Source organism: Patella vulgata, chromosome 1, assembly GCF_932274485.2.
Source record: "Patella vulgata chromosome 1, xgPatVulg1.2, whole genome shotgun sequence".
Taxonomy (NCBI): Eukaryota; Metazoa; Mollusca; class Gastropoda; family Patellidae; genus Patella; species Patella vulgata.
In genome coordinates, this window is record NC_065879.2 from 32,629,532 (window position 1) to 32,656,921 (window position 27,390).

The 27,390-nt window shown below is 32.8% G+C and overlaps 2 protein-coding genes across 6 annotated transcripts; both read left to right on the forward strand.

The window, feature by feature from the left end:
• The first annotated feature begins 84 nt into the window (after positions 1-84).
• LOC126820236 (rab-like protein 6) lies at positions 85-15,458 on the forward strand. 3 transcript variants are annotated; one of them, XM_050548078.1, is made up of 14 exons: positions 85-192; positions 1,453-1,718; positions 2,397-2,503; positions 3,713-3,933; positions 4,602-4,748; positions 5,576-5,681; positions 5,885-5,988; positions 6,278-6,435; positions 6,768-6,974; positions 7,340-7,478; positions 7,983-8,469; positions 8,848-8,926; positions 11,620-11,705; positions 12,026-15,458. In XM_050548078.1, the coding sequence occupies exons 2-14, from the start codon at positions 1,583-1,585 to the stop codon at positions 12,230-12,232; spliced, it is 2,184 nt and encodes a 727-aa protein (XP_050404035.1). In that variant the 5' UTR covers positions 85-192; positions 1,453-1,582; the 3' UTR covers positions 12,233-15,458. The 3 variants fall into 3 exon arrangements, with proteins under 3 accessions (XP_050404035.1, XP_050404043.1, XP_050404029.1); XM_050548086.1 differs by having other exon boundaries at positions 91-160; XM_050548072.1 differs by having other exon boundaries at positions 98-254.
• A 495-nt stretch (positions 15,459-15,953) lies between these two features.
• LOC126816059 (ribosome-recycling factor, mitochondrial) lies at positions 15,954-27,037 on the forward strand. 3 transcript variants are annotated; one of them, XM_050542211.2, is made up of 7 exons: positions 15,954-16,045; positions 17,645-17,861; positions 18,889-19,050; positions 19,448-19,566; positions 20,416-20,507; positions 21,480-21,639; positions 21,897-27,037. In XM_050542211.2, exons 2-7 carry the CDS (start codon positions 17,681-17,683, stop codon positions 21,978-21,980), a joined length of 798 nt encoding a protein of 265 aa, XP_050398168.1. In that variant the 5' UTR covers positions 15,954-16,045; positions 17,645-17,680; the 3' UTR covers positions 21,981-27,037. The 3 variants fall into 3 exon arrangements, with proteins under 3 accessions (XP_050398168.1, XP_050398178.1, XP_050398186.1); XM_050542221.2 differs by having other exon boundaries at positions 17,672-17,861; XM_050542229.2 differs by having other exon boundaries at positions 18,892-19,050; positions 21,897-27,036.
• The last annotated feature ends 353 nt before the right edge of the window (positions 27,038-27,390 follow it).

Consider the following 27,390-nt stretch of genomic DNA (forward strand, 5'->3'; position numbering starts at 1 on the left):
AAATTAATTAAAACCAAAATTGTATGCCAGTTGCTCAGGATTCCAACGTATTTCGGTTTAGCAAGGGTTGTCATTTGAAGCAAATTTGTACGACACCGTCAAAATAAGGTGGACAGAGATTAACTAAATAATCTGCTGGTCCAAGTAGCAGATTAATTAAGTACTTTGTTTATATTTCTGTAATCAGAAGAGGTATTAATGATTTTGTCCCCCAAAATAATGACAAAATAATATACAGGATCATAGATTAAACTGTACGGTGAAAAGCGTTTTTTATATTTATTTTAGCCGGTGCGGTGGTTCTAGTCAGTAGTCTATACTCACTGCTACTAGTGCTAGTGCCAATGACAGTGTCCGTTTGCTAGCACATACAGGGGGTCTGCTTGATTTGTCCGCTGATAGGTGAGCCGGTTTCCACTACGGCGTATGCCGGTCTGGTTACCGTATCGAAGCAAATATGGCGTCAGATAATGTTATAATATTAAATTAATTAAACCGGTTACATGACACGTTTTAATCAAAAACAGTATTCTTGAAAGTATGACTTGAAAGTGCTGCAAAATTAGCAGAAAATTATTATTAGTAATATTACTGAGAAAAAATAAATGACATATGAACTTCTGGTTTTACGAAGCTCAAATTCAACTTCAAAACTTTTGGTTTAATTTTAACGCTTTAAAATTAGTGTTTTATGGCATTCCTAAATAACGTGAATTTTATCTCGGTGACCTGTTCACCATCTTGCGCTGGTGTTCTCCGCTGCCGCCAAAGCGGCGCATTCGGCCTATGCCGCAGCCGAACTTTTGTTGACTTCCAGTGAAATCAAGTGACCTCGTGCAAAAACTGCCGAACTGTGGTCAGCCGTTATGCGCCGGTATTGACAAATCAAGCAGGGCATTGTCTAAGACCCTGTATTGTATTCTCTCTTATTTTCTTCCTGTGGACATTTTGTGTGGGAATGCAATCATCTGTTCATGTCTGCAATTTAACGAAATTAAAAGAAGATTGCTGGAAACCACGGTGTTGTTCTAAACACTATATTCTATCTCCATCATCTTATATTTCCATCATCATATTCATTGACATCATCATCTGATCTGACTGATCTCCAGGTTACATGACATAAAATGAACTAATCCACCTTATCGAATGTAGGCCTATGGGCTATACATTAAATTAATGGTGTTATTGCCTATACATACTTGATGAAAGTGATAATGGCAATTAATGCCTATTGGTCTGGTGTAAAAATCCAATTATTGCTTGATTGAATAAAAGTTTTTTCAGCAATGTAGATGAACTTGGGAGGATTAGTTCTTTGATTACAGGTATATAAAATGATTGCCTAATATTTCATGTGGGCGTACTGAATAAATGAAAATGAGCGCTGGTAAATGTACAATGTACATGTACTTTGTGATATTGAACTTTTTCTGTCGTTTCTTTTTTCAGAATTTCTCCACAACTGCCTGTAAAAACTTGCTACAAAGAATGACAATTACCGGTATACCAAAGAACTTCAGTTGGACAGCCTAGTGTAGTTCCAGTTTAGTTTGTCAAAAGGTGTTGATTAATCATTAAGATGTCCATCTTTAAGCGATTCCTTGGTAGCAAGGAGAGTGATGGATCAACCAAACAACTAACATCACCCACAGCTAGTATGCAGCCAATGGGTCAGCAGTTACAAAGAAAATTTGCAAAAGGTGTCCAATATAATAGTAAGTGGAAATAGAAGGGAAAAGGAGGAGGTTTGCTAATGCTCACTGTCAAGTCGGAAGTAGGCTTCAAAATGGTTTTTGGCATTATATACTAGTTGTGTTTCCAGTTTGTTAGCGGTATGCAGACCAAAAGGAATTGACATAAAATAATAATAAAATATAGAACCTTTACAGCTATTCTAATACTGTACATAATGTATGTGTATGGTACATAATCCATTTGCAAAATTTTTAATTTATTATTTTATTAATCACTATTTAATTAGCGGCTCTATGTTTATTCATACTGATGTACCATAGAGAAGAAGAAGGACTAAGGTTACCAACCTTACCTTATGTGTTTTCTCAGGTTTCCTTCCACTGCTATTGAATCAAGATCCCTGCAATCAAGCGACTTGTTGAATAAAGATATGCCATAAGTTATATAAGATAAGGTTTTATTCCATAAACATTCTAAAGAGAACTGCATAGAAACAAAAGTAAAGTAAATACAGTCAATTACTAATATGTTAGTCCAGAAATTACCTGATTAGTATTTTGAGGATGTTCAGCCCCAATTATTAATTAATTACTATCCAAGTTTGAAGATAGACTGTACTATAGCAGCATCTGGTGTCCTTATATATATAGACTGGCAGTTTAAGAGTGATTGTTTATTTAAAGCTATTATAATTTCAGTGAAAATTGTGATTCGTGGTGATAGAAATGTAGGTAAATCTTGTATATTTCACCGTTTACAAGGACATAAATTTATAGAAGAATATATTCCCACGGATGAAATACAGGTTTGATTATTTTTTCATTGTAAAGATGCATTATGTAAGATTTAAATAAAGAGCTGGTTGTTCTTGCTATAATACAGGCAGTTCAAAAATATATCATGAAAAATGAATATTGAAATGTTTATTCTGAGCGAAATTTGAAGTTTTTACAAAATGTAGCATAGATTGTCTATATTCGTAGAAACAGTACTTGACAATCGGGACTAAATCTCGATTATCCATTTTATCATTAAATGTTTAAATCTCGCTGGTGTTCAATGTGCAAGCGAATTATTGAAATAATATTGAACCATATGTTAGTCCCGAAATGACCTGGTTTGTGTCGAGTGGAATAAACCCCATCTCTCTCTCTCTCTCTTTCTCTCTCTCTCTCTCTCTCTCTCTCTCTCTCTCTCTCTCTCTCTCTCTCGCAGAGGTCGCAGTCACGCAAAATAAATGCAAATATTGACGGACGCTGGGTAATTTACACGCAGAAAATTTCCGCGACGTGAGAATAATTAGATTATTCTATGTGGTAGTTTGTACAATTTATGTGCTTCACCCGGCATTTACACACCTCTACTGTACATAGTCTCCGTAGTTTTTTATATTTCCTCTTATTTCATTCATAAGTTCATGGCAGTAAGCCTACGTAGCTATCCTATTGGAAGCAATAAAGCGCATTTCATACAAGACTTGAAATGCTAGAACAAGATGTACTGTTTACATTCAGCCATCTCTCTCTCTCTCTCTCTCTCGCTCTCTCTCTCTCTCTTCTTTCTCTCTATAATACAGTTAAGTCTAGGCCATTTAATGTTAATGTTATGTTAAATAAATGTCTGAAAAATAGTTTATATGACATTTGAAGCCATAATAAAGACCTGCCATCCTGCCACAGGCAGATTTAGCTCTTAATATAATGCATCTTTGATTGATATAAATTAATACTATCTCTAACTCGGATATTATGTACTGTAATGATTGGTTCTTTAGCATACATTATTCTAATGAATAAATATATATTTTGTCTTAATATTTATTTCCAAATACATGTAATAAGAAATTTGCAGAGGATAACTTAATGAAATGTTCCATCAATAAAGGGCACATATTCTGTGCAGTAGTTATCATTTAGGCTTTTAGCGAAATCATTTTATCTTATTAAAACAGATTATAGCCTAATTTATCTCAGTTCTACCTATTAAAAAACAGTTCATAACATGATGTTTTCAGGTGGCTAGCATACAATGGAATTATAAAGCTACAGACGATGTTGTTAAAGTTGAAGTGTGGGACGTGGTTGATAAAGGTCGGCCTCGTAAAAAGATGGAAGGGTTAAAATTAGATAATGCTGCAGAAATTATGCCAACAGAACCTTGTTTAGATGCAGAGTTTTTAGATGTTTATAAGGGAACACATGGAGTTATTTTAATGTATGACATAACTAAGCAATGGTGAGGAAGACTATTCTAAAATTTTAATTTCTTGCAAAAGTAAATATTCAAAATATTCATCATCCATCAACCAGGGTTTGTTTTCACCTGATTTGTCTGTCCTCGCTGACAGCCAATGACACGGGCCAGCTTAGAATTTGGTTGTGTTTTGTAATTTATGAAGTAGTTGCTTGTATTACATATGGATGACTTACACGTATAGTGCAATCCTGGAATTTACAGTTCTAATTGGGGGTACTCGATTGAACGTTCCGGAATTGAATTCTCTCAATCCCAAAAATAGTGACAATCGAGTGAAAATGGGTACTTCGGGCTACAACGCATGCGTCGACTCGATATATAAATATCTCATCCAACCATGCAGCCGAAACCCGTTCGTCGTGTTTAATTACGTCACAATTCTACTCACACCAACTCCGTCGTCGGGACTGGCAGAACTGTGACAGGACTGAATTCCGAGTCACTCGATTGCAATTCTGTCAATTTGGGACGTTCCGGACTGTAAATCGAGCATCCCCTAAGTGTCTGACAAAATATCAAACTGAAATGACATACCAAACATTTTTAACTGTGTCCTGGACACATCAATTGAATATATAAAAAGAACATAGAAAAAAGTCAAATTAACTGCAGAATTTTAAATTGATTATGTATTGATTATTTTACAGGACATATGCTTATGTAGAGCGGGAATTAGAGAAAGTACCTCTACATATTCCAGTGTTAGTGTTAGGTAACCATAGAGATATGGGACATCATAGAACAGTTAATCAAGATAAAGCCAAATTTTATGTAGAAAACTTACAACGTGAACGGTTGGTAACACAGATACAAAGAATTTGTTATGTTGGTTGCATGCAATGGCAAACTTGATAAACATTTTAACTATCAGTGGCAAGCTTATTCAAAGGATTATCACTACTGACCAGAGCAGGACTCTTAATTGACCGTTTTCTGTTGCCTGCAAATGATATTGAACCAATCAATATTGTATCATAAATTAATCTATTTTCTGCACGGTTACAAAGAATTAATTATTTCTTGTTGATACAGAAGTCAATCAACTTGTCACCTAATTCTTAACAGTCACATCTTTGTAAAAAAATCAGCCTCATTCAGTTCACAATTATGTGATAGAAAAGACCAAAATCCCATCTAAGTGATTATTCAGAACACGTGGCGTACTGGTATAACAAATTATTTTGCATGAAATGGGTCACTGTCATGCTTCAGTTAATCAAAGAGTTCAGGACTTTAAACTCTATTATGCACATCGCATACTACTAGATTAGAATGGTTCAGCTATTTAATGGTTTAATTTAAAAATGGGAAAGCGAGGCTAAGCCTCGAATATACCAATATAGGGATAACTTAGCTCAGAATAAAGTAATTTGAATGAAATTTTCAATATATTCATTTTGCATTATCTATTTTTGAACTATTATTATAGCAAGAACGGACAGCTCTTTATCTAAATCTTACATAATGTATCTTTAAGATCCCTGCTGACCAGTATCAAAAAAGTATCACAGAGGTTTAGCTGATAGCATACATCTAAGATAAATCTTTCTGAGATTTGTTTGGGCAGAATAAAGCGATTTTATTTAATAAAATTATATATTATTTTTATATTGTATTTCAGACCAGAAGGATCAGGGCAGATCCGTTATGCTGAATCATCCATGAGAAATGGTTTCGGTTTAAAATATCTACATCTTTTCTTCAATGTTCCATTTTTACAATTACAGGTAGTTTTCAGTTTATTCTTTAATATTCTTTAAATTGGCTCAAAATGATGATTTGTAACTATTTTTGTTGTGCAATGAGAAGATATTTTACTCATGATTTTTTTAAAAATATATGTAATATAAGTAATTTAAGATTCCTTTACTTAATTTTTTGATTGGATATTGTTTACATATTGTTTATGTGTTTGTATTTTTTTTTGAAGAGACAGACATTATTAAAACAACTAGAAACTAATACCGATGATCTCAACTCAACAATTGAAGAATTAGAAATACACGAAGATTCTGAAGAACAAAATTATGATCTGTAAGAAATAGTTTAAATATAAATAAATGTAGAAATTATTTTAAATAATCACCCCTGACAATTCAGATTCCTATATCCAATGACAAACAGGTCAATAAAAAATATGTGCAGGTTGCAAAAATATAGAAAAAATTATAACTGTAAAATTTGTTTAATACCAATTTTGGTTCCCCAAATTTTTTTCTTGGCATATAGCTTTACACATTGAATAAATCAAACAAGATTTCAATTGTTAGAACCATTCAGAGTAACAGTTATCATTGATGTAGAAATTTTTATTTGTTTGAAGATTTATTGAAAATTTAACATCAAGTCGGCGGAAACAGGCAGAAAATTTAGCAGAACAAGCAACCGCTGAATCCAAATTTAAACAAGATGCATCAGGAGCCATAACTTTGAAAGATCAGACACAGCTTGAGTTAAACACAAACAGTAATACTGCAACAGGTTAATATGTTATTATTTATAAAATAAATATGTTTTCAAAGTTGCAAAAAACCAAACAAATTACATATAATCTTTAAGAGACTGGAAAAGCAGCTGCATGAAACAGAACATATATCTTATATAAAAAAGATGGTTGTATTTCATGACGGAAGTGAAATTTAAAAACAGTAATTAGATATATTTATGATATTTTTCCCTTCCTTTTTTAAGTACCACGATCTGTCTCACAGCCAGCATTTACAAAGATTCCCTCCACATCATCACTAGACGGAAGTGAAATTTAAAAACAGTAATTAGATGTATTTATGATATTTTTCCCTTCCTTTTTTAAGTACCACGATCTGTCTCACAGCCAGCATTTACAAAGATTCCCTCCACATCATCACTAGAAACCTCAACTACACAACAGACAGCCCTGCCATCTAAAAGTACACCAGTTACTCCAGCTACAACTCCTCAGGTCGAGCAGAAGCCAGGCTTTCTTTCACGCTTCTTTAAGAAGTCTGAAACACAAGAAGTGCCAAAAGAAATTGTTACAGGTTTGTGTACTGATTAAAAATATGAGAATGAAAGCTGTAAGTTTAAGTTGGTCACATTCTCCTGTAATCTTGCAAATATCACAATCATACACTTGTATCCATGAATAAACCTGTATGAGCCACACAAAATCTATGTCTCACAGGCTGAAGAAAAGTTATTAAAATAAAACACAACACAAGGTATATAACTACTTCTCTGTTATTTAATAACGATGTTTCGTAACACTTGCAGTTATCTTATGAATTCATTCTCTCTCATCAAATGCCTCGTAAAATCCCACCTCAGGTTAATTAATGACAAACCATCATTGATTATTATAAATATGTGCCATAATAATAATTTTTCACTTTTGAAATATAACTAGAATTACATGATGGTGATATAATGGTTAAATCTGTAGATGATTTTGTACCCGAATCTGATGGAATTGATAAAGCTTTCCTTGATGATAATACTAAAGATATCTCTGATACACGCAAAACCAATGATGGAGATTCAGACAGGTAAGTTTCTATACAGGGATTGCAGTTCAACCAATCATAAGCAGGTACCTTATGATCCAAAACTCTCTACAATGCTCTCAATATTTGTATAAAGAATTTCTTTTTATCTTCTGCAAAATGTTTGTTATGAGCTATAATCAAAAAGAAAACAAATGTAATTAATTTTAAATAATATCATCCAAATGTCAAAAAATACTTAAAATAAGGATTAAGTTCATGAGGATTTGTTAAACTCCTTAAAAAACACTAAAAAGTATCTATGATTCATAAATGGAATGTCCAGACAAATATACCTCCTCAATAGCTTGTCATATTTACCTCAGATTTGACATACTGTCTATTTTGAAAATGACCAATTTAACTGTCAAAACAAAATTTACTTTTTTACCATCTGATGAAGATCTCCAAAGCAAAAGTGCTAATGTCTCTTTGATGTACAGACCATGATATCTTCTTTTGAGTTGTTATGGCAATTTCCTAAATTATTTATTTTCTTTTTGCCAGTGATGAAGGAGGCATCAACCCTATGGTGGCTGGGTTTCAAGATGACTTAGACTCTGAAGATGAGGCAGCTCAGGTTTCAACTAATCAAAAACCGTCTATTATTGCAAAAAAAGCACAGGATGTAGAACTCTCCAGTGAGGAGGAAGATAATGTTGTTTCACCCACTGTTATTTCTGCAGTTGTATCAAAAGACATTGACATTTCCTCTGATGAGGGGGATGGTTCTCCTCCTGTTAAAATAATGCAAAATGAGGATTTTGAGGAAAAAGCTAAACATGCTTTGGATCCAGAAAAAAAGTTACGAAAGAATAGGCATTCATCAACAGCAGTTATAGAATTGTCTGATTCTGAGGATGCGGCGGAAGTGGAAAAAGTAGTAGAAGTAGACATTCCAAATGTTGTAGTGACAGAGGCTGACGATAAACCACAACAATTAAATATTCCTAAAGAGGATTTAAATAATTGGTTGGATGAATTAGAAGAAAAAGTAAATTGGATTTTTTAATTTGTTATTCAGTAAATCCTCTGGGGGTTTTGTGGTCAAAAAAGGGGGTGAAATAGCCCTTTTTAAATCCATCACATTTTTATAAAAAAGAAAAAAAAAAGAAGCTATTCTGCATTTTAATAGCATTAAGATTGAGTTTTGAGTGCTGAAAATGTATATAAAAGAGGTATATTGCATTATAAATGCTCTAGAATAATTATTATACCTTTCCTATAAAAATGCTGACAAAAGACAAATCTGTGTCAGAAAAGATGACACGCATCAGACGGAATGGCTTATATCCAGCAATATGGCAGAACCAACCTTGTTTTTGTATGTTATTTAAATAAATGATCTTGTTTTTTTACCTATATATTTTAGTCTAGTGTAGTATCAGCAGCTAGTAAAAGTATAGAAGATAGTGATGATGAAGCTACTGGTGCTATGAAGATATCTGTCAGTAAGTACTAGATAAAAGTGGATAAAATTTCAGTAACTTCATAGATAATTTAAGGAATTTAACTTTTATACTCCCCACATTTTCATGTAGATGTATTATGCCGTCGCCCCTGTCTGTCCGTCCGCCCGCCCACAATTTGTTTGTGGTCACTCTGCAGGTTAGGCCTACCGTTTTTATCCTATTTTGATGAAACTTGAAATATAGATATTTCATTCAAAAAACTTGGTTCCTTTCGATATTGGCGTGTATCGGACCATAACTTCATGGATTCTGGCCGCTGAATGTTTTCGAAAAATCACGTATTTAGCTTGTGGACACGCTAGAGGTCACAATTTCATCTGATTTTGATGAAACTTGAAATGCATGTTCATAACCCAAAGATCTTGGTTCTTTTTATATGCCCACATTTTCATGTGGACGTATTATGCCGTCGCCCCTGTCCGTCCGGACGTCTGGACGTCCGTCCGTCCGTCCACAATTGTTTGTGGACACTCTACAGGTCACAATTCTTATCCGATTTTGACGAAACTTGAAATATAGGTTTATCTCCAAAAGATCTTGGCTGCTTTCGATATTGGCATGTATCGGATCGAAACTTCATGGATTATGGCCCCTGTTTGTACGAAAAATCACGTTTTTAGCTTGTGGACACTATAGAGGTCACAATATTTATCGATATAAGCGCATATCAGACCGTAACTTCCTGAATTATGGCCACTGATTGTACGGAAAATCGCGTTTTTAGCTTGTGGACCCTATAGAGGTCATAATTTTTATCCGATTTAAAAAAACGTATTATTATATCACCGTTACACCCTAAGGACGACTGAGTTCGAATTTCGTGAAAATCGGCCCCAAATTGACAGACAAATGGCCGCCGTTCGTTCTCAACTAGCGTTAAAATATGGTATATCAAGGTTGTGGACCCTATAGAGGTCACAATTTTTATCTGATTTTGTTGAAACTTGAAATGTGTAAGTTTATAACCCAAAGATCTCGGTTCCTTTCGATATTCGTGCATATCGGACCGTAACTTACTGAATTATGGCCCCTGATTGTACGAAAAATCGCGTTTTTAGCTTGTGGACCCTATAGAGGTCATAATTTTTATCCGATTTAAAAAAACATATTATTACATCACCGTTACACCCTAAGGACGACTGAGTTCGTATTTCGTGAAAATCGGCCCAAAATTGACAGACAAAATGGCCGCTGTTCGTTCTCAAATAGCGTAAAAATATGGTATATCAAGGTTGAAATGTAAGTTCATAACACAAAGATCTCAGTTCCTTTCGATATTCGCGCATATCGAATTGTAATTTCCTGAATTATGGCCCTTGATTGTAGGAAAAATCACTTTCTTGTTAGCTTGTTCTCTATCCATCTCTCGAAAATGTGGGCGTATCCTGCCTGGCAGCCGCTGGTTGATATTTGTGCTTATCGGATTGTAACTTCCTGAATTTTGGCCCCTGATTGTACGAAAAATCGCGTTTTTAGCTTATGGTTTCTCTAGAGGTCACAATTATTATCCGATTTAGATAAACGTTCGAATATATCACCGTTACACTGTAATGTTGGTGAAGTTCAAATTTTATGAAAATCGGATCAAAACTGTCGGACAAAGTGGCCACCCCCCATACGCAAATAGTGTAAATTTATGGTATATCAAGGCTGTGGACCCTCTTGAGGTCACAATTTTTATCCGTTTTTGATGAAACTTGAAATCTATGATTATTATCCAAAGATTTTAGTTCCTTTCGATATTTGTGCATATTGGACCGTAATGTCCTGAATTATGGCCCCTGATTGTACGAAAAATCATGTTTTGAGCTCTAGGGGTCATAGTTTTTATCCGATTTTAAAAAAACGTTTTAATGTATCACCATTACACCCTAATGACGGTTGAGTTTGAATTTCTTGAAAATCGGAACAAAACTGCCTTACAAAATGGCTGCTCCTTGTAGTGTAAAAAGTATGTAAAACCAACGTTTTGGATCCTCTAGAAGTCACAATTTTTATCCGATTTTGATGAAACTGAAAATATATCTTTATATCCCAAATATCTCGGTCCCTTTCGTTATTCGTTCATTTAAGACGATAACTTACTGGATAACAGCCCCTGATTGTACGAAAAATTGCTTCTTTTTTTTTTTTAGCTTGTTCTCTATCTATTTTTGGCAAAATGTGGGCGTATCTTGCCAGGCAATTGCTAGTTATCATTGTCTTAAAATATTTATAAACTGCATTCTGTTTAAGCCTAATGTTAATTTAGTGTTAATGTATGAAAGAAATATTTTGAGTATTTTAGCAATTTATAGCAATCATTTCTAGTAATTTCTGAGTGCTTCTTGGGAGAATTTATATGTCATGAAATTAGACTTCGAAAGAATTGAACCTTATAAAAGAATAAATACAGTTTTATGTGTAAAACCCTTTAAAAACATTTAAAAATTGGGGCACTGCTAAAATTTGTCTGATCTGCTAATCTGAGGTAAATATATTGAATGGTTAGCAAAATTTTGGTATGAAAGTCCTGACTTTTGCTATCTGCTCATTAACAGGTACTGTTGTGATATTGAGAAATAAAAATATTTTTTCTTTATCATGAACTTCAGCAAAAATAATTAATTATTAGTTTACCATGACGAATGAAACTTTTATGAATGTTTCGCTCTGGTTATGTTATTTTTCAGAAAACATTAGTTCAGATGTAGATGAGATGTCATCTTCTACTTCATCAACTAAAAAGAAGAAAAAGAAGAAGTCAACAGAAGACAAGGTAATTGCTAAACTTATGTGCAGATTGTTCTTAGACTTATATACACAGCTATCTCTGTCAAAAGTAAGCCTTATCAACTGTGAATGTTTTGATGTTTAAAGTCTTTGTGCATCATTTGCATATTGCGGAAAACAAAAAATTGTCCAAAACTTAATAATGCACATTATATTGTGTAATTAAGAAAACCAAAGAAAAAGAATTTGAAGAATTTGAGTTAGTATCAGAACTATTTTTGTTACCTTTTTTTAAGCTCTTACACTGATTGTCAAAAATCAAATCAAAGCTTATGATTTTCATATTAAACTTATTTTTTTTCATAGGATGAAGAAAAAAGCAGTAAAAAACAAAAAAAGAAGAAGGATAAAGATAAGGATAAAGAAAAGGAAGGAGAGAGTGGAAAGAAAGAAAAGAAGAAAAAAAAGAAAAAGAAGGAAGACAGCGAAGAACAAAAAGATATGGATGATTTGGAATCATTTCTTGCCAGTTCGGATCAACCAGGTGCAGGGGGAGATTATGAAACATTGTAGGATGTATGGTTACGGGAAAACAAGTTATTCATTTGGCTCGGGTTCCTAATAGAATGACCATGTGAAAACTTTAGGTTTTGTCAAGATTTATACAGAGTGATTTTTCAATTCTAGTTGAAACAAATTATAACCCCATTAACATAAAATTTTATTCTCTTTTTGCATTTGAAATTGTCTTCTGGTAATAATTTAATTTTATTAATTGTATCTGTAAGGCTACTGACCATTTATAACCAGAAGTACCGTTAAATCTAAACTTTATATTTTCCATTCCATTTAACTATATTGAGATTATTTTGTGTTGGATTAATAGAATATTGACAAGTTGATATAGGTTGTGTCTCTGTCATCTAATTGTTTCTTATTCCAATACAAAGTGTGACGTCTCTTTTAATCAATGTAAATGTTCAAAGGATGAAATTAGTAGATTTGATGATTTTAACATTATGCTCTGCAAACTCTTATACTAATGCATATGATTTATTGTGGCACATTTTTTTGTCTTCATAGAAAATCAGAACTTCCATGACAATACAGCAGACTAAAGTGCATATTATAGAATATTCAGAGCTGTGATGATGTTACTCTTCTATGATTACATGAACATAGATACATTAGGCATTCAGATTCATTATGCACAAAGACCATGCGGTTAGTGTATATAGCATATAGACAGACTATTTGATCCCCCAAGTAAAATTCTCTATTGGGACCTTTAAGTATCAAGGACAAAATAGATAGTCCTCATAGTTGAGTATCTTTTTGTTGAAATGATTTTGATAATGTGTTCACTGTAAAAATAAAAACAGTATTATTAAGAATAATAGTAGAAGCCCTCTAATAAAGGTTGTGTTAAACATAAGATTTTATGCTTTGAGTAAAACTTGGATTTATACATTGTTAAACATGGGGATTTATACATTGTGGTTATTTTAAACTGTATAAATACTATATTGTATCGCATTATGTACCTCAAATCTATATATATACATACATGTATATAAAAAATGTGTGGATGGGAATATGGTGCTTTATTAGCAATATATTTTATATCTTAAGAAATATAGATTATCATTTGTTTGAAACTTTAACTTTTAAAATTGTGTGTAAATTATTGTTAATTGTTACCAATTTTATTTCTTAGGCATGTCTTTCAATCTATCAACTTTCTATTGTCTTTTTTTCATTTGTGAAATTTCTAATTAAATGTAAATTATTTATTGCATATCAAATTTTAAAGATTTCCCAAAATTCTGTAATACACCCTCGCAGATATTTCATTAGTAAAAGGTAGTACATTAATTTAATAAATGAAATATAGTTATTTATGCTGCATTTTCTGTGATGTTAATATATTTATTTGTAGTTTTAGTAGAACACAAACATTAGGTACGCAATATTTTGTTGATTTTAACAACACTGTCTCTTTATTGTTATGCATTTATGTCTGTATTAATATAAGATAATATTTAAAATCGGTATTGACATATATAAATGAAATTATATTTGAAAAAATATTTTCATTGAAGTAAATTTTTATTTGGATTTCTGCTGATATCTCTGTCTGGTTGAAATTGCATGACAGTAGTTGATATTATTATATATGATAATACAATAGGTAAGGGTTACATTAAACATACATTATGCAAGAGCAAAATCTGATTATTGCAAGTCTTAATTTAGGCTTCAGATGTTATAGAAATTATAAATTAGATCTTTATTTAAACAACAAGCCCAAAATCAACTCTGTAGACCCACGGATGGCTCGGCTACAACTCGGATTTAAATAGGATTTCACTTATTAATTAATTCAAATATGGCGCATCCTGATGAAAATGCGTCAGTTAGATCGAGGCTAAATGATAGAGTGTACTTAGCGAGGCCGCTGTAGAGCGTTTCCGCATTCCATTGAAAACTTTACTTGATAATCGAGATATGTAGGTGGAGATAACGCCTGTCAATCAAACGATCAGCCAAGGTGAAAGCACATTTCACTACCATTTCTAGTCAAATATTACAACGATGATAACTATGTTCAGAATAAAGTAATTTGACTGAAATTTTCAATATATTCTTCTTTCATCATCTACTTTTGAACTGTATAGCAAGAATATCCAATTCTCTATAAAAATCTCCCATAATGTATCTTTAATAACTTGAATAATTATATTATAGTACTAGGAAAACAAATTATATTCATTATTAAATCATTATTAAATCATTATAATGCTTTATTAGTATATAGTTTTGAATATTTTAATGTTTGAAAAACCTAATAATTTTCATGTGTCATTTCATCAATTTAGCCATTTGTTAGACAACCTGTGATTGGTCCTTGAGTCTTGCAACCCAACATATGATAGATATTCTGAATGTGCCAGAATTTTGTTAAAGATGCTGAAATTTTGTTATAGATGCTGAAATTTTGATAAACGGTGCATAATGGGATGCAACTGGGAATATGTGTAATAGACATACAATTCTTTTACTGACTCCTGGAGTATGTATGTTTAATATTGTTGTATATTTATTATGTTGTATATGTGTATTATATAAACTAGTACCATTTTTACCTTCTCGGAGATCCATTACCTGTCGCTAACAAGTAAACTCTACTAATGATTTAATTCATTTCACAAAACAATCCTTATGAATATAAACCACAAATTGTATTCTGCCAACATCTTGCACAAAGAAATGGGATCTATTGTGGCTCCCTGTTAACAAGGGTGACAGTTGTGATCCATAGATCTTTATGAAAACTATGAAATTAAACAACCATTTTATTTCATTTCTTTAATTATTATGATAAAGAGCAGGGCTCTTGTTTCAGTAATATTTGTCAGTTTTGACTGACAGACTGACTGACAGTGAAATTGACTGACTGGAGAACTTACCTGTCAGTCTGTTGAAATGCAAAAAAAAGTTGAATTTCAAATAACATGATAAATACTGTTAAATTTATAGTTTTTATGTGTAAAAAAACATATAAAAATTATTTTAAAAATGGGATAATGTTAAAAGTTATCATATTTTTAAAAACAGTAAACCTGCTTATAAACTTTTGAAGTGAAAGCCCTTCTAGGAGTAAGCGTGTTAGCAACTAATGGATTTTCCTGATTGATGTTTTTAAACCAAAACTAAATGTCGCAATGTAAATGAAGTGAATTATTTTCAATCTGTTTTGAAAGTATGTTTATTAAATAAACTTGTGAATATAATTAAATATTTATTTTAATATTTTATCACTGGTCAGTAGATGAACTTTGAAGTGGAAGAATTTCACTGACTCAAAATTTGTACAATAATAGATGTACATGTATGGAAACATAATCAATTATACCCTGGTAGTATACTGTATCAGGAATTCCAAAGAGGGGTGACAGTCAGATAAACAAAACTGGAGTTCTTTTGCAGCGGAATGTTTCAGCATCATGAACCGCACAATTAAATTGTTTAGCCTACCACTGATGGTTCTTAAAAAATCCAAAAATCTTCAGTGTGCTCACACCTAGATAAGGACACAGGTCAAGGGTAATTGGTATAAAAGAGATTCTTGTCACTCAAGAGTATAAATATGCTTCAACATTTGACAGTTGTAATAAGGTGCAATTAAAAAGCTTTTATTTCAAAGGAAAATTTATACAAAGTTTTTAAAGGTAAAATTATGTCTGGATGATCACATCTACTATTTCAGTTTTATACAGAGTAGTATCCCTTAGCAATATGGCAGCCTCCAGTGTTAGTAAATAACTGAACGAATGAATTTATGTTTTCAAATTTAAAAGAATAATTAGGCCCTAATCAAAACATGTAAGTTTCTAAATAGAAAGGGCATACATGACTCTCTAAGATCCCATCCCTATCTCTAAATAAAAGGGAGATAGAAAGACAGAAATGTTTATTAAACATTATGTAGCAGAACTATGTCTGTAGGCCTACTCTGTGATGTCCTATCTTTAACTTTAACTCAATATAATATAACCCAAAGTCTTCGACATTGAAAACACGAATTATTTGTCAATTTAAATCAACATTGATGTTGTGATCTTACAGGAAAAAGATAGGCTTCTGATATCAAATATTTAAAGGCTCAATACCACTCTAACTGAATAATATGTCCCAATCTTTATTCTGGTCAACAAATTGTACTATTTTACAATATTCCAATTAATTGATGATACAAATTTCATCTACACACACCTTATTTAAAAAATTGGAAAAATTCAACTAAATGATTTGAAAAGCCTAACGTAAACCTTTTCAAATGTGACGTGGATTTAAAAATATTTTCGAACCCTCTGGACAAGTAAAATAGGATGTAATGGATAATTTACACAACAGGTTGGACACTTAAACATCTAATACTTAGAATAAGGCTATTATTTATTTTCTGGAGCTGTCAAGCCAGCAAGCGTGTTATTGTCCCTGACAAAAAAAACATTTTACCAATCAGTCCATTAGTATACGAATCATGTCATAATGCGTTTCAGTGCTATTTGTAGTTACAAAACAAGAGACTTGAAGAACAAGGCTTGACATATTCCACTAGTCGTGTCAAACAGTGACGCCATATTCTTATCTGGAGAGCATGTGCATAAGAATACTATCGGTGTAGACTTGAATAACCAGATGCTAGAGATTGCCATTCGATTGAGACTTCTGGTGTATTTTGCCGAACAAAAAGAAATTGCAGTAAAATGGAAACGATTTAATATAAATCAGTTTATATACGTTCATATTACATTATTAATATATGCTTTGCGACCCCTTTGTGTCAATTTCTAGGTCCCATATATAAGCAATTTAGCTCCTTCTAATAATATTTGGAAATTATGCATGACTGTTGACGTTATTGAAAAGCACATTGAAATACAAGTAGGGCCCATACCATATAAGAGGTGTTTAAAGTTGAAACACTGTTTCAAGTGCAATCCATGGGCTTTATTTACCTGACATGAGAGTTAGGAGAACTTTTCTGTTTGCCTTTACTATATTTGTTTTCGGTAGGGCTATAATATTAGATCTTTTTTTTTTATTTTGGTCTGAATTTTTTGGGTTGGTCAACACAAGATACAATTGTTTGTTCTGACTAGGTTTATGACCTTACAATTACGATTAGCATTTTTGTAGTCTGTCTTAAATTTATGACTGAGTTGAGATGACTGGATAGTCATAGAAAAGACTAAAGGTTATTTTCTTGAGTTATCTGTTTACGACAAGGACTAACAAGTGTCAACTTTATATCAGTAGATGAAAATCAAAAAGAACACATTCCTTAAATTTATCCTTCTTGAAAGTTATCACCAAAAATGAAAGAAAAGAAATAAGTCAAATGTTCATTAGATAGTTTGTCTGGATTTCTAACAGTTATACCCTCATAGTACAATCCTTTCTCTATTTTTGATTCAGTTTTTGGTTCTATTAATAATTGTACAGATATTACAAATGGCAGCAACTACAATTCGAAATATTGCACCAATCTTATCAGGATTAAGAAACCTGAGATGTGTAAAATCTATCAGATTTAACCATTTGTCAGCCAGATGCACAGCACCATCTTTATATTATACACCATCTACTATATCAATCAGAGACTATGCTACCAAGAAAGCTAAGAAAGAAAAAGGTAACACTTGTTTACACTCGGACCTCATTAGAAAAGAGTTGTTTATTATAAAGCAGTTGTCGGCATGGCTGCCTGGTTGAACATGGCTTTGACACAGCTTTTCCCAGTTGATTGCCAAACGACTGCATTTCCACTCAGATATCTTATTCCCAAACCAATAGTCTTGATAAGTCATAAAATGTAACAAACCATTAATTGAGCTGAATAGTTAGCGAGTAAATGTTGAATAAGATAAAGATAAAATCGGGTCAAAGTGTTTCCATCGGCAATTTTGAAGGTAGTAGATTTTGAACCATTTCATTTGGCTTTTACCATTCCAGGATGCTAATGGTTTGTAATTTGGTGAATGGAAATAACCAAACACTGCTTTGAGATTGTGAAACACCCTTGTTTGTAATACATGTTTATAATATCATCATGTTAGTGTCTATTCAAATTTTAAAATTAGAGTGCCTCCATATTTATTCCAACAAATTCTTATCAATAATATGTACAACCAAACTTTTCAGAAGATCATTTTTCTTTGTATGTTATGAACAACTTTAATTTTACGGGGTCTCCTTTCTACCATTCTTGTACACTGACATTGAAACACTACCTGACTACTGCCACACAGTCATAGACCATATTTCGACCAGGGAGACTCCTTTCCAGTTTTGGACTGTATATTTTTATATAACTGTTTTTTAAAACAGGTGTTTTAAAGTTTATTATTATCCTTAGTCCGGGGGAGGGGGATGGCTGAATGATTAGCACATGCCATTGAGTCAACTGGCGTGGTTTGGATTGCCTGATTGTACGTGACGAGGAGTAGGGTCGCCTGTCCAACCTTGTGTGTTTTTCTCCGGTTTCTTCCCACTGCTAAAGACCCCTACCAGCAAGCAATTTATTGAAATAGAGTTGAACCGTGTGTTAGTCCTAGAATGACCTAGTTTGTGTCAAGTAGATGTTAAATCCCATTTCTCTCTCTCTTATCCTTAGTCTGCCATATGCACTATAATATTGAATATTATTTTCATTCTTTAAGCAGCTAGTAAAGTAGCCAAGAAGAATGTACATGTAGCTGAATTAAGTGAAGCTGATATGGAGGGTGTTTTAGATAAACAGAAACTAGAAAACGACATGAGATCGGTTTTAGAAGAATTACATGATCAGTTTATACATCAGTTAACTGTACGCACAAATCCAGGTTAGTATTGTGAACATGATCTTAATAATAATTCATTTATAGTCCATATCTAGTTTTATGTATTTTAGTTATAGTCCACACCTAGTGTTATGTTGCCTGAGAAAAACTTTTATAAACAGAGGCAAATGTTTCTGCTAGACACAAAATATAATGTTTTAAATAAGAAAATAAAACATTGCCATGGCTTCATTGATATTGTCTGTGTACTTGTGAATCAGTATATAATACTGTTTGATAGTAGAGATGTATTTGTGAATCCTTATAATATTAGTTGGATATTGTATGTTAATTTGTGAATCAGTATAATATTGTTTCATTTTGTACAGGTGTTAGAGAATCAATTGTTTCATATTGTAGGTATAGTTTTGAATCAATGTAGCATTGTTTCATATTGTAGGTGTATTTGAGGGGTTGGTAGTAGAAACACCGGATGGGAAGTTTCCATTGAATCATATTGCACAAATAGTATTAAAAAATCCTTCGTTGTTATTAATTAACCTGTCATCCACACCTCAGGTATGACTTCTTTATACTCGATTTTAGGGGGGTTGGATGGTTAGCGCATACACGTTGTATCATAAGCTCTGTCATTGAGTCAACCAGCGTGGTTTTGATTTCCCGTTTGTATGTGAAAAAAAGTAGGGTCGCCTGTCCAACCTCGTTGGTTTTCTCAAGGTCCTCCGGTATCCTCCCACTGCTAAAGACCCCTACGCACAAGCGAATTATTGAAATAAAATTGAACCATGTAAATTTCAAAATGACCTAGTTTGTGTTGAGTTGACATTAAACCACATTTCTCTCTATACACGATTTTACATGTTAACTTAAAAACATCCACAATTTTGAGCTGTACAATTATAACACTAGACTCCTAGCATATCCATTACAACCAGGTAGTATAATTTGGATGTCAGTTTCTATTTGCTACACATTTAATAACCAATAACACTGTACCATACCTGTTCAAGTGTGCAGGATTATACACAGTAAGGTTTCCCTGTATAAATTTATCCCAATTTATCTTTAGTTACATGGATGGATTTGTACCTTGCTAATCATGTTTAAGTTATTACATAGTCAAAAATTCATTTTGTCAGGTGAATAATTAATATCCCATGTGCTATTTGGTACCACAGTTACAAGATTCATGTTACTATTGTCATATAATGACCAAATTAAGATGATAAACCCTATCCCTTTCCTAGAAAAATACTAATAGTATACCATCTCTCTGGTTGATCAAAGGTGTATGATCTGGTGATATAGTTCATGTCTTCAAATATATAAAATCTTTCTTGTATAACTAATAGTTTGATAACCATCATGTTTAGATTCAAATTTCTATATGTATTTACTGTTTTTCAGTATATATCAGCTGCTGAAGAAGCTATAAAAAAATCAGGATTGAATGTTAATCCACAGATAGACAGCACTACAATATTTATACCTTTACCCAAGTGAGTTGTTATATATTTATATAGTTGTGAATACTGGTATTTACTTCTTCTAAAGCTAAAGGGTCTGTTTCATTAGACTTTGCATTATTTTAATGTCTGATATAGATCTTGCCATTTATTAGTCCTTGAATATGGTAGCATTTTACTATGTCATTGGATGGGACCCTATGATTGGATTAAGTTCTATGCTACATGTGGATTTATTTAATGTTCAGTGTATTTTTTTGTGGAGTTAACTACTGATGCATTGAAAGATAGATAACTTGATAATAAAAGCTGATAAACTTGATAATAAAATATGTCTAAGAATAATGTTTTGTAAAAGTGATCATATATATAAATATGAAGTTGAGACACCATAGTTAGACATTGAAATAACATTCTTATACCCTTTATTGTAGTTGTATTTTAACTTATTCTTTATTGTATATTCCATTTTAATATTATATTTTATATTCTATAGTGTATATTTTAACTCTTTATCATATGGTCTCAGGTTCACTCCCTGTGCTGTTCAAAAGAGCTCCTCGGGATTTTAAGGCATGATTTACCATGGACAGCTGTCTAGTCATTCGAATGAGATGAAAATCGAGGTCCCATGTACACATAGACAGTTGGAATTTGATATAAGAGTTGACCGTAGTGCCGCTTTCCGGGCAAAATTTCCCTCTTATCATAGGGTCTCGGGTTCACTCCCTATGCTGTCCAAAAGAGTTCCTCAGGATTTTAAGGCATGATTTCCCCCAAGGACAGCTGTCTAGTTATTTAGATGAGATGGAAAACGAGGTCCCATGTACAGATTTACAGTTGGAATTTGATATAAGAGTTGATCATAGTGTCGCTGTCTGGGCAAAATTTCCCTCTTAGCACACTGCATGGCGTATGCCCGTCTTCATTAGCCCAGTCAGTCCAGATAAGTAGGACGTTAAGCCCCATTCAATTTCTTTATCATAGTCTCTATTTTATTTACAGAGTAACTAAAGAACATAGAGAAAACTTAGCCCATAATGCTAAAACATTAGCAGAAAAGTCAAAAGTCAAATTACGAGATGTGCATGGAAAATATGTGAGAAAAATAAGAGCATGTAAAGACAGCCATTCAGAAGATTTAATACACGATTTACAAGAAATGGTGAGTTATTTTTAATATATATATATAATAGCAAGGATATGGTGGCTTATATTTAAATGTTGTGGATATTTATTCTGTTAATCACATTAGGATTTTTTGAGAATGTGTTCAAAACACTCCTCAGAACAATAAAAAGATAATAGTCATTAACAATTTCTATGGTAGATGTGAGTTATTTGGAATAATGTGTATCTGTTCAAATACTTTATAAACATATTGATTTCAAGGTTTAAATAAATATTTTATTATTATTACAGGTATTAGATATGATGCATTCTCATACACAACAGATTGATGCACTGGTTCATGCTAAAAAGAAAGATTTACTTGGTGAAAAATAGTACTATTTTCTAGCAAATGAATTTTATTTTATTTTCTTGCTAACCTGTATATAATTTTGGGCTATGAGAATATATCTTGTTATTAGTGATACTAATCATGATGAACTGATTTGAAATATTACTGGAATATTATTGTGTGAATATGGACTGATTAATTGTTAGAAGAGTATATGAATACAGTAATGACTGGAAACTAAAGGTGCTGCAATTACCTTCTTGTATTTTGCAGACTCAATTAAATATATTAATAAACTACATTTGGAAATGTTCTTATTGTCAAATCTCCAAATGCTACTGGGCAAACAAAAGAAGATAATCACAAAAAAAAGGAAATCTAAACTAAAGTAGACAGATCACCCATAGTAGTGATGCTGTATCTGAGATAATCTAGCTCACAGAGAATACATCAAATTAAATACAGATGTCCATACATAGACCAAAATATTGTCTGAAGGATTTATGTTGCTATTACATGTCTAGCCTTGTGGGTATGTCGTTTTACTGCCAGTAGTTTGTCATTTTAGTCACTTCAATAAAGAGCCCTGTATGCAAGGAAACGAATGATCAGTAGGCTTACAAAATTAATGAAATAATTAAGTTGCGTGGATATCAACTTCCCTTTAGGCAGGAATGTTCAGATGATGTAAGAATTTTTGGGACAAAAAAATAGGGGTAGAAGTTTATTTTTTTTCTGCTTAAACATACATTATGCAAGAGGTAAATCTGCCAATTGCAGGTCTCTCTTCAGGCCTGAAATGTTATCTAAATTATTAATTAGACATTAATTAACTTATCCAGACCATAATCAACTCTCGATGTAATCGCTAGCCTGCGATATTTACTGGATTATAATCTGATCTGCTGCTCAACGCTTATTCATGATTAAATCAAAAAATGGATAATCAAGACTATGTTTTTTATCGTAACGAGGCTAAGCCCAAAATTCAATTACTAAATTCTCGGTTCAGCAAATTCAGTTTACATTATCTAGTTTTTAACTATTATAGTGAGAACTGCCAGCTCTTTATCTAATCTCCCATAATGTATCTAATTAAAATTCAACAATATCTTGAATGAAGATTATGTAGATTAAACAGAAAGGATATCAAGTTCATCTGTTCATCAATTCTAAATGGTGTATCATTTAAACTGGTAAAAAAGATCATTGTAAAGTTTTTTGGGTTTTTTTGTCATTGAAAAACAATTTGTACAAAACCTTTTTGTTTAGGGGTTTGACCTTGGGATGAGATCTCTTACAGTATACAAATATGTCAAAATATTGAATATTCTAAGTAAAAAATTGTGAAATATATCTGTATGAATTAACAATAAATACATATAGTAATATAGTATTGATTAAAAATGTATATCCCTAATAGTAGCTATTCTAATTACATAACCATTGATTGACTCAAGTTTACTTTCTGGTACATTTTAATGAATTTTAATAAATCAAGTCTTAAGTAATAATAAATACTATCAGCTAAAAATTCAAGATTTAAATTTTTAAAAAAAGAAAAATTTGACCAGCACAATTACTTGTACTTGATATAATATAAATATATGGAATAAGAATGAAAGTGCTAATATGCCTTATTAAGTGATGAGTTGTGAGTATTTGCCCAAGTCAAAATTGGTATCTACACAGATAAGAGCTAATGTTGAGATTTTGATTTTCACTTTAATCTAATAATATAATTAAAATTAGTAAACAAACTAACATCCGCCATCATAAATCTAAATAACAGGTAAGTCTAAATCACTGAATCTTGATTTATAATTATAATATAATAAATATCAGGTTTGCTTCATCTTGATGACTATCTATTTTTTGTCTCGTTTAAATGTAGCTTTTTCCAAACCCATCATTGGTGCCTCAAAGACCAGTGATACTATAAATACAGGGGCGGATTGGGCCATCGTCGGGCGATTGGGCGATAGCCCAAAGGGCCGGTCGGCCAAAGGGCCGGTCGAACAAAAGATGAAAAAAAATAATTTTGTTCAATTCGTCTAAAAAACCTTTTCTGCTGAACATTATATGGGAGGGGGGGGGGGGGTATTGGACCGGCCATGGAGCGATGATGATCATGAATCATGTTCTATGTGGCCGGTGGCTTTAACGGGCCGCCACGCCATCACTGGAATCTGGATTGGGCTGGTATAATAGACTTTCTGGGCCGGGTGTGGGCTGGAATTCGGAATCCTGCAATGGGATTCCGAATTTCATCCGAAAATTTCATCGGATTCACCCGACACTGTCACCAGAAACGTCTGCCGATGGTTCGTAACTCCCCAAACAAAATTCAATTTTAAGGCCTTGGCAAAATTTGATGATAGCTGGTCTTGACGATACGATGATAATACGTTAATTAATAATATGACGATATGATAATTTCACAGGTTGATGGTTGTAAATTACTGCAGGTCGGGGTTTTGGCCTAAATTAATCGATTTATGAGATATATTATTTGACAGAGATTATAATCAGATATGCCACCAAATCGCATATTTGGGGTTCATTTTTCAAAATTTTCATGGGGGAGAGCCCCCGGAACCGCTCCGACACGGGAGTCCGGGCCGGTTCCCGGTCCCAATCCGCCCCTGGGTAGATATCCACAGTGTATACTATATATATATATATATATATTGCTTGATTTGTTATTTTAAGCTATAGTTGTATAGTTTGGCTTCGGCTTCCATTTCCTAGATATTAAATTGTGCCTATATATATATTGGCATGCACGTTAAAGATCAATTGGCAGTTGGAATTTGATAAGAGTATAGGCTGTAGTGCGGCTGTCCGGGCAAAATTTCTCTCATAGCACACTGTATGGTGTATGTCCGTCTTCATTAGCCCAGCTGGAGCAGAACAGTAGGATGTTAAACACATTTCATTTCATTTCGCATATCTTAGGCCTACATATATGTATAAAAATTATAATCACCCATCTTTGCCAGACCTTAATGAATATATAAAGACTGGGTGACAAGTGACTTCAGCATAATGTCCCCACACCAGTTTAGTACTTATTAGCTTTGAAAAAAAACCCCAGACAGATTCTGAAATACAGATTCTGAAATACGGTACCTCTAGGCCTACCTTTAATTCCTTAATGAAATATCAACATTATTTTGTAAATGATGTCATTGGAGATTTAGAAATGAGTAGGTGGGTCTAAATAATTTTTCGGAGTCTGCATGGATAATATATTCTAGGACTTCCACTTTAAGAGTTATATTGCATTATGACCTTATGTGCATGGTCAGATTAGGAAAAACATCACACCAGGCCGGGACTTAAGAATTATATTGTAACGTGACCTTACAATGGAAGTCAGATTTTAAAAAAAAAAAACATACATAGGGCTGGGATGCCTACTTTAAGAGTTATTTTGTAATGTGAACTAATGCTGTCATAAAAAAAAACCAATACAGGTGATTATGTATAACTGTCATATGATTTGTGTAGGTTTGTATCTGTCTATATTTAGAATTTTAGGGTCAATAAATAGGTTTAATGTTGAGATACAACTTATTCTGCATTCAAGGTCTACAATAACAAAACTAAAATTAGCATAAAGAAACCGATTTTTGTCCTGGGTCATTTTAACAAATCAGGATAAATTCACCCAATCAACATGTATTTACCAAATTTCATTATGATAATAATACTAATAATAATAAAAACTTTATTTATGAGGAAACTTATTTAGTTTGCAAAAAAAACCCTAATCTTCCATAAGTCTCTCCTAAGCTACAAAGACATAGGCCTATACATGAAATATCAGGATAAATTCAAAATCATTTGAAATGCAATAGCATTTTAAAGTGAGAAGTTTGGCAAGTAACCCACGAGGTTGGACAGGTGACCCTACTCTTTGTCACGTACAACCGTGGAATCGAAACCCCGCCAGTTGACTCAATGACAGACTTTATGATACAGCGCACACATGCTAACCATATAGCCATCCAACCCCCCTTACTTTTTGAAATCCATCAAGAGTTTAGAAGAAATTGAAAATAAGAGAAATGATGACATAGCTTCTTCGACTAAAACCGCCTTGTGGTGTAATATTTGGATACCCCCAATTGGTCTTGTCCTTATTTAGTTTTCTTATATGTTTATTTATTTTTATTGCATATTTTATTGAATTGTATTGTACAGCGCATCTGAACATGTTTTGTGGAAGATAGCACTCTATAAATGTTAATAATAATAAAATAATAATATCATCGAAATTTTGTCCACAGCCTATAAACCAAAGTTTTTAACCCTTTTGATCCCAGAGTTCCCTGTGAAAGTTTCCTAGGATTTTCCAATGTGGTTTACCCTAGTTAGTGGTGCAGTGTCTAGTAGTAGTAGCTTGGATGACCTGAAAAACCAAATATCGGTGCACTTTGGCATGCAAGTAAAAGAACCTTTGACAGTTGGAATTCGAAAAGAGAGTATGCCATTGTGCTGCTGTTCGGGCAAAATTTCCCTAAAAGCATACTGCATTGGCCTGATTGGTGCAGAAAAGTAATAAACCCCACTTTCATTTCATTTTAGATTTATATTTAAAAAATGTCAATAAAATTCATACACATGAGTGACAAGTTGACAACTAATATAACACATATAGTCATTATACAATATCCATGTTCTAAGGAAAAGTCGTAAAAAATAAATTTGTACATGATGCAATTTGAGGCATTGTTTACAAATTAATATTTCTGGCAAGTCTGTATGAATAACAGTAAATATATATAGTACTGATTAAAGATATATATCCTTGATAGTGGTGATTTTAACAATATAAACATGGAGTGGAAAACATATCAAAAATGTTTGTCACCGAAAGCAGTATATCTTTTGAAATACTTTTTGTTAATCTACAAATTTCAACACAGGTGCTGTTATATGTATTACACTTGCAAGGTGGTGAATGAACAAGTGTTAGCATTCGAGCAATATAAAGGATTAACAAGAGCATCGCTAATGCTGCAATATACGTCCACATTATTGCTTTGATTGATATGGTACTCTTTAAAATGAAGAGAATGAAATAGCTGTAATATGACAAAAGGCAAAGAAGGCTAGGCGTTGGGTTTGTCTGCCAAATTTGCAGACAAAATATTAACAAAAAAAGTGGGTGTGACACTGCCCCAGGAAGTCGAGGCATGCACCAAAATAAATAGTTGCTGTCTTTACGATTGTAAGGAATAAATATGCAAAGTTCCAAGATGATCCATTCAGAATTGCAGCCTGTAGACGTTGAATACAAAAATTGGGCGTGGCTCTGCCCCTGGGGGTTGGATATTGAACAATATAAATAGGTACCACCCTGTTATTGAAATGATTGATATGCTGAATTTGAACATAATATGTTAATTATTGCAACCTGTAGAGTATTTACCGATAAAAAAAAAA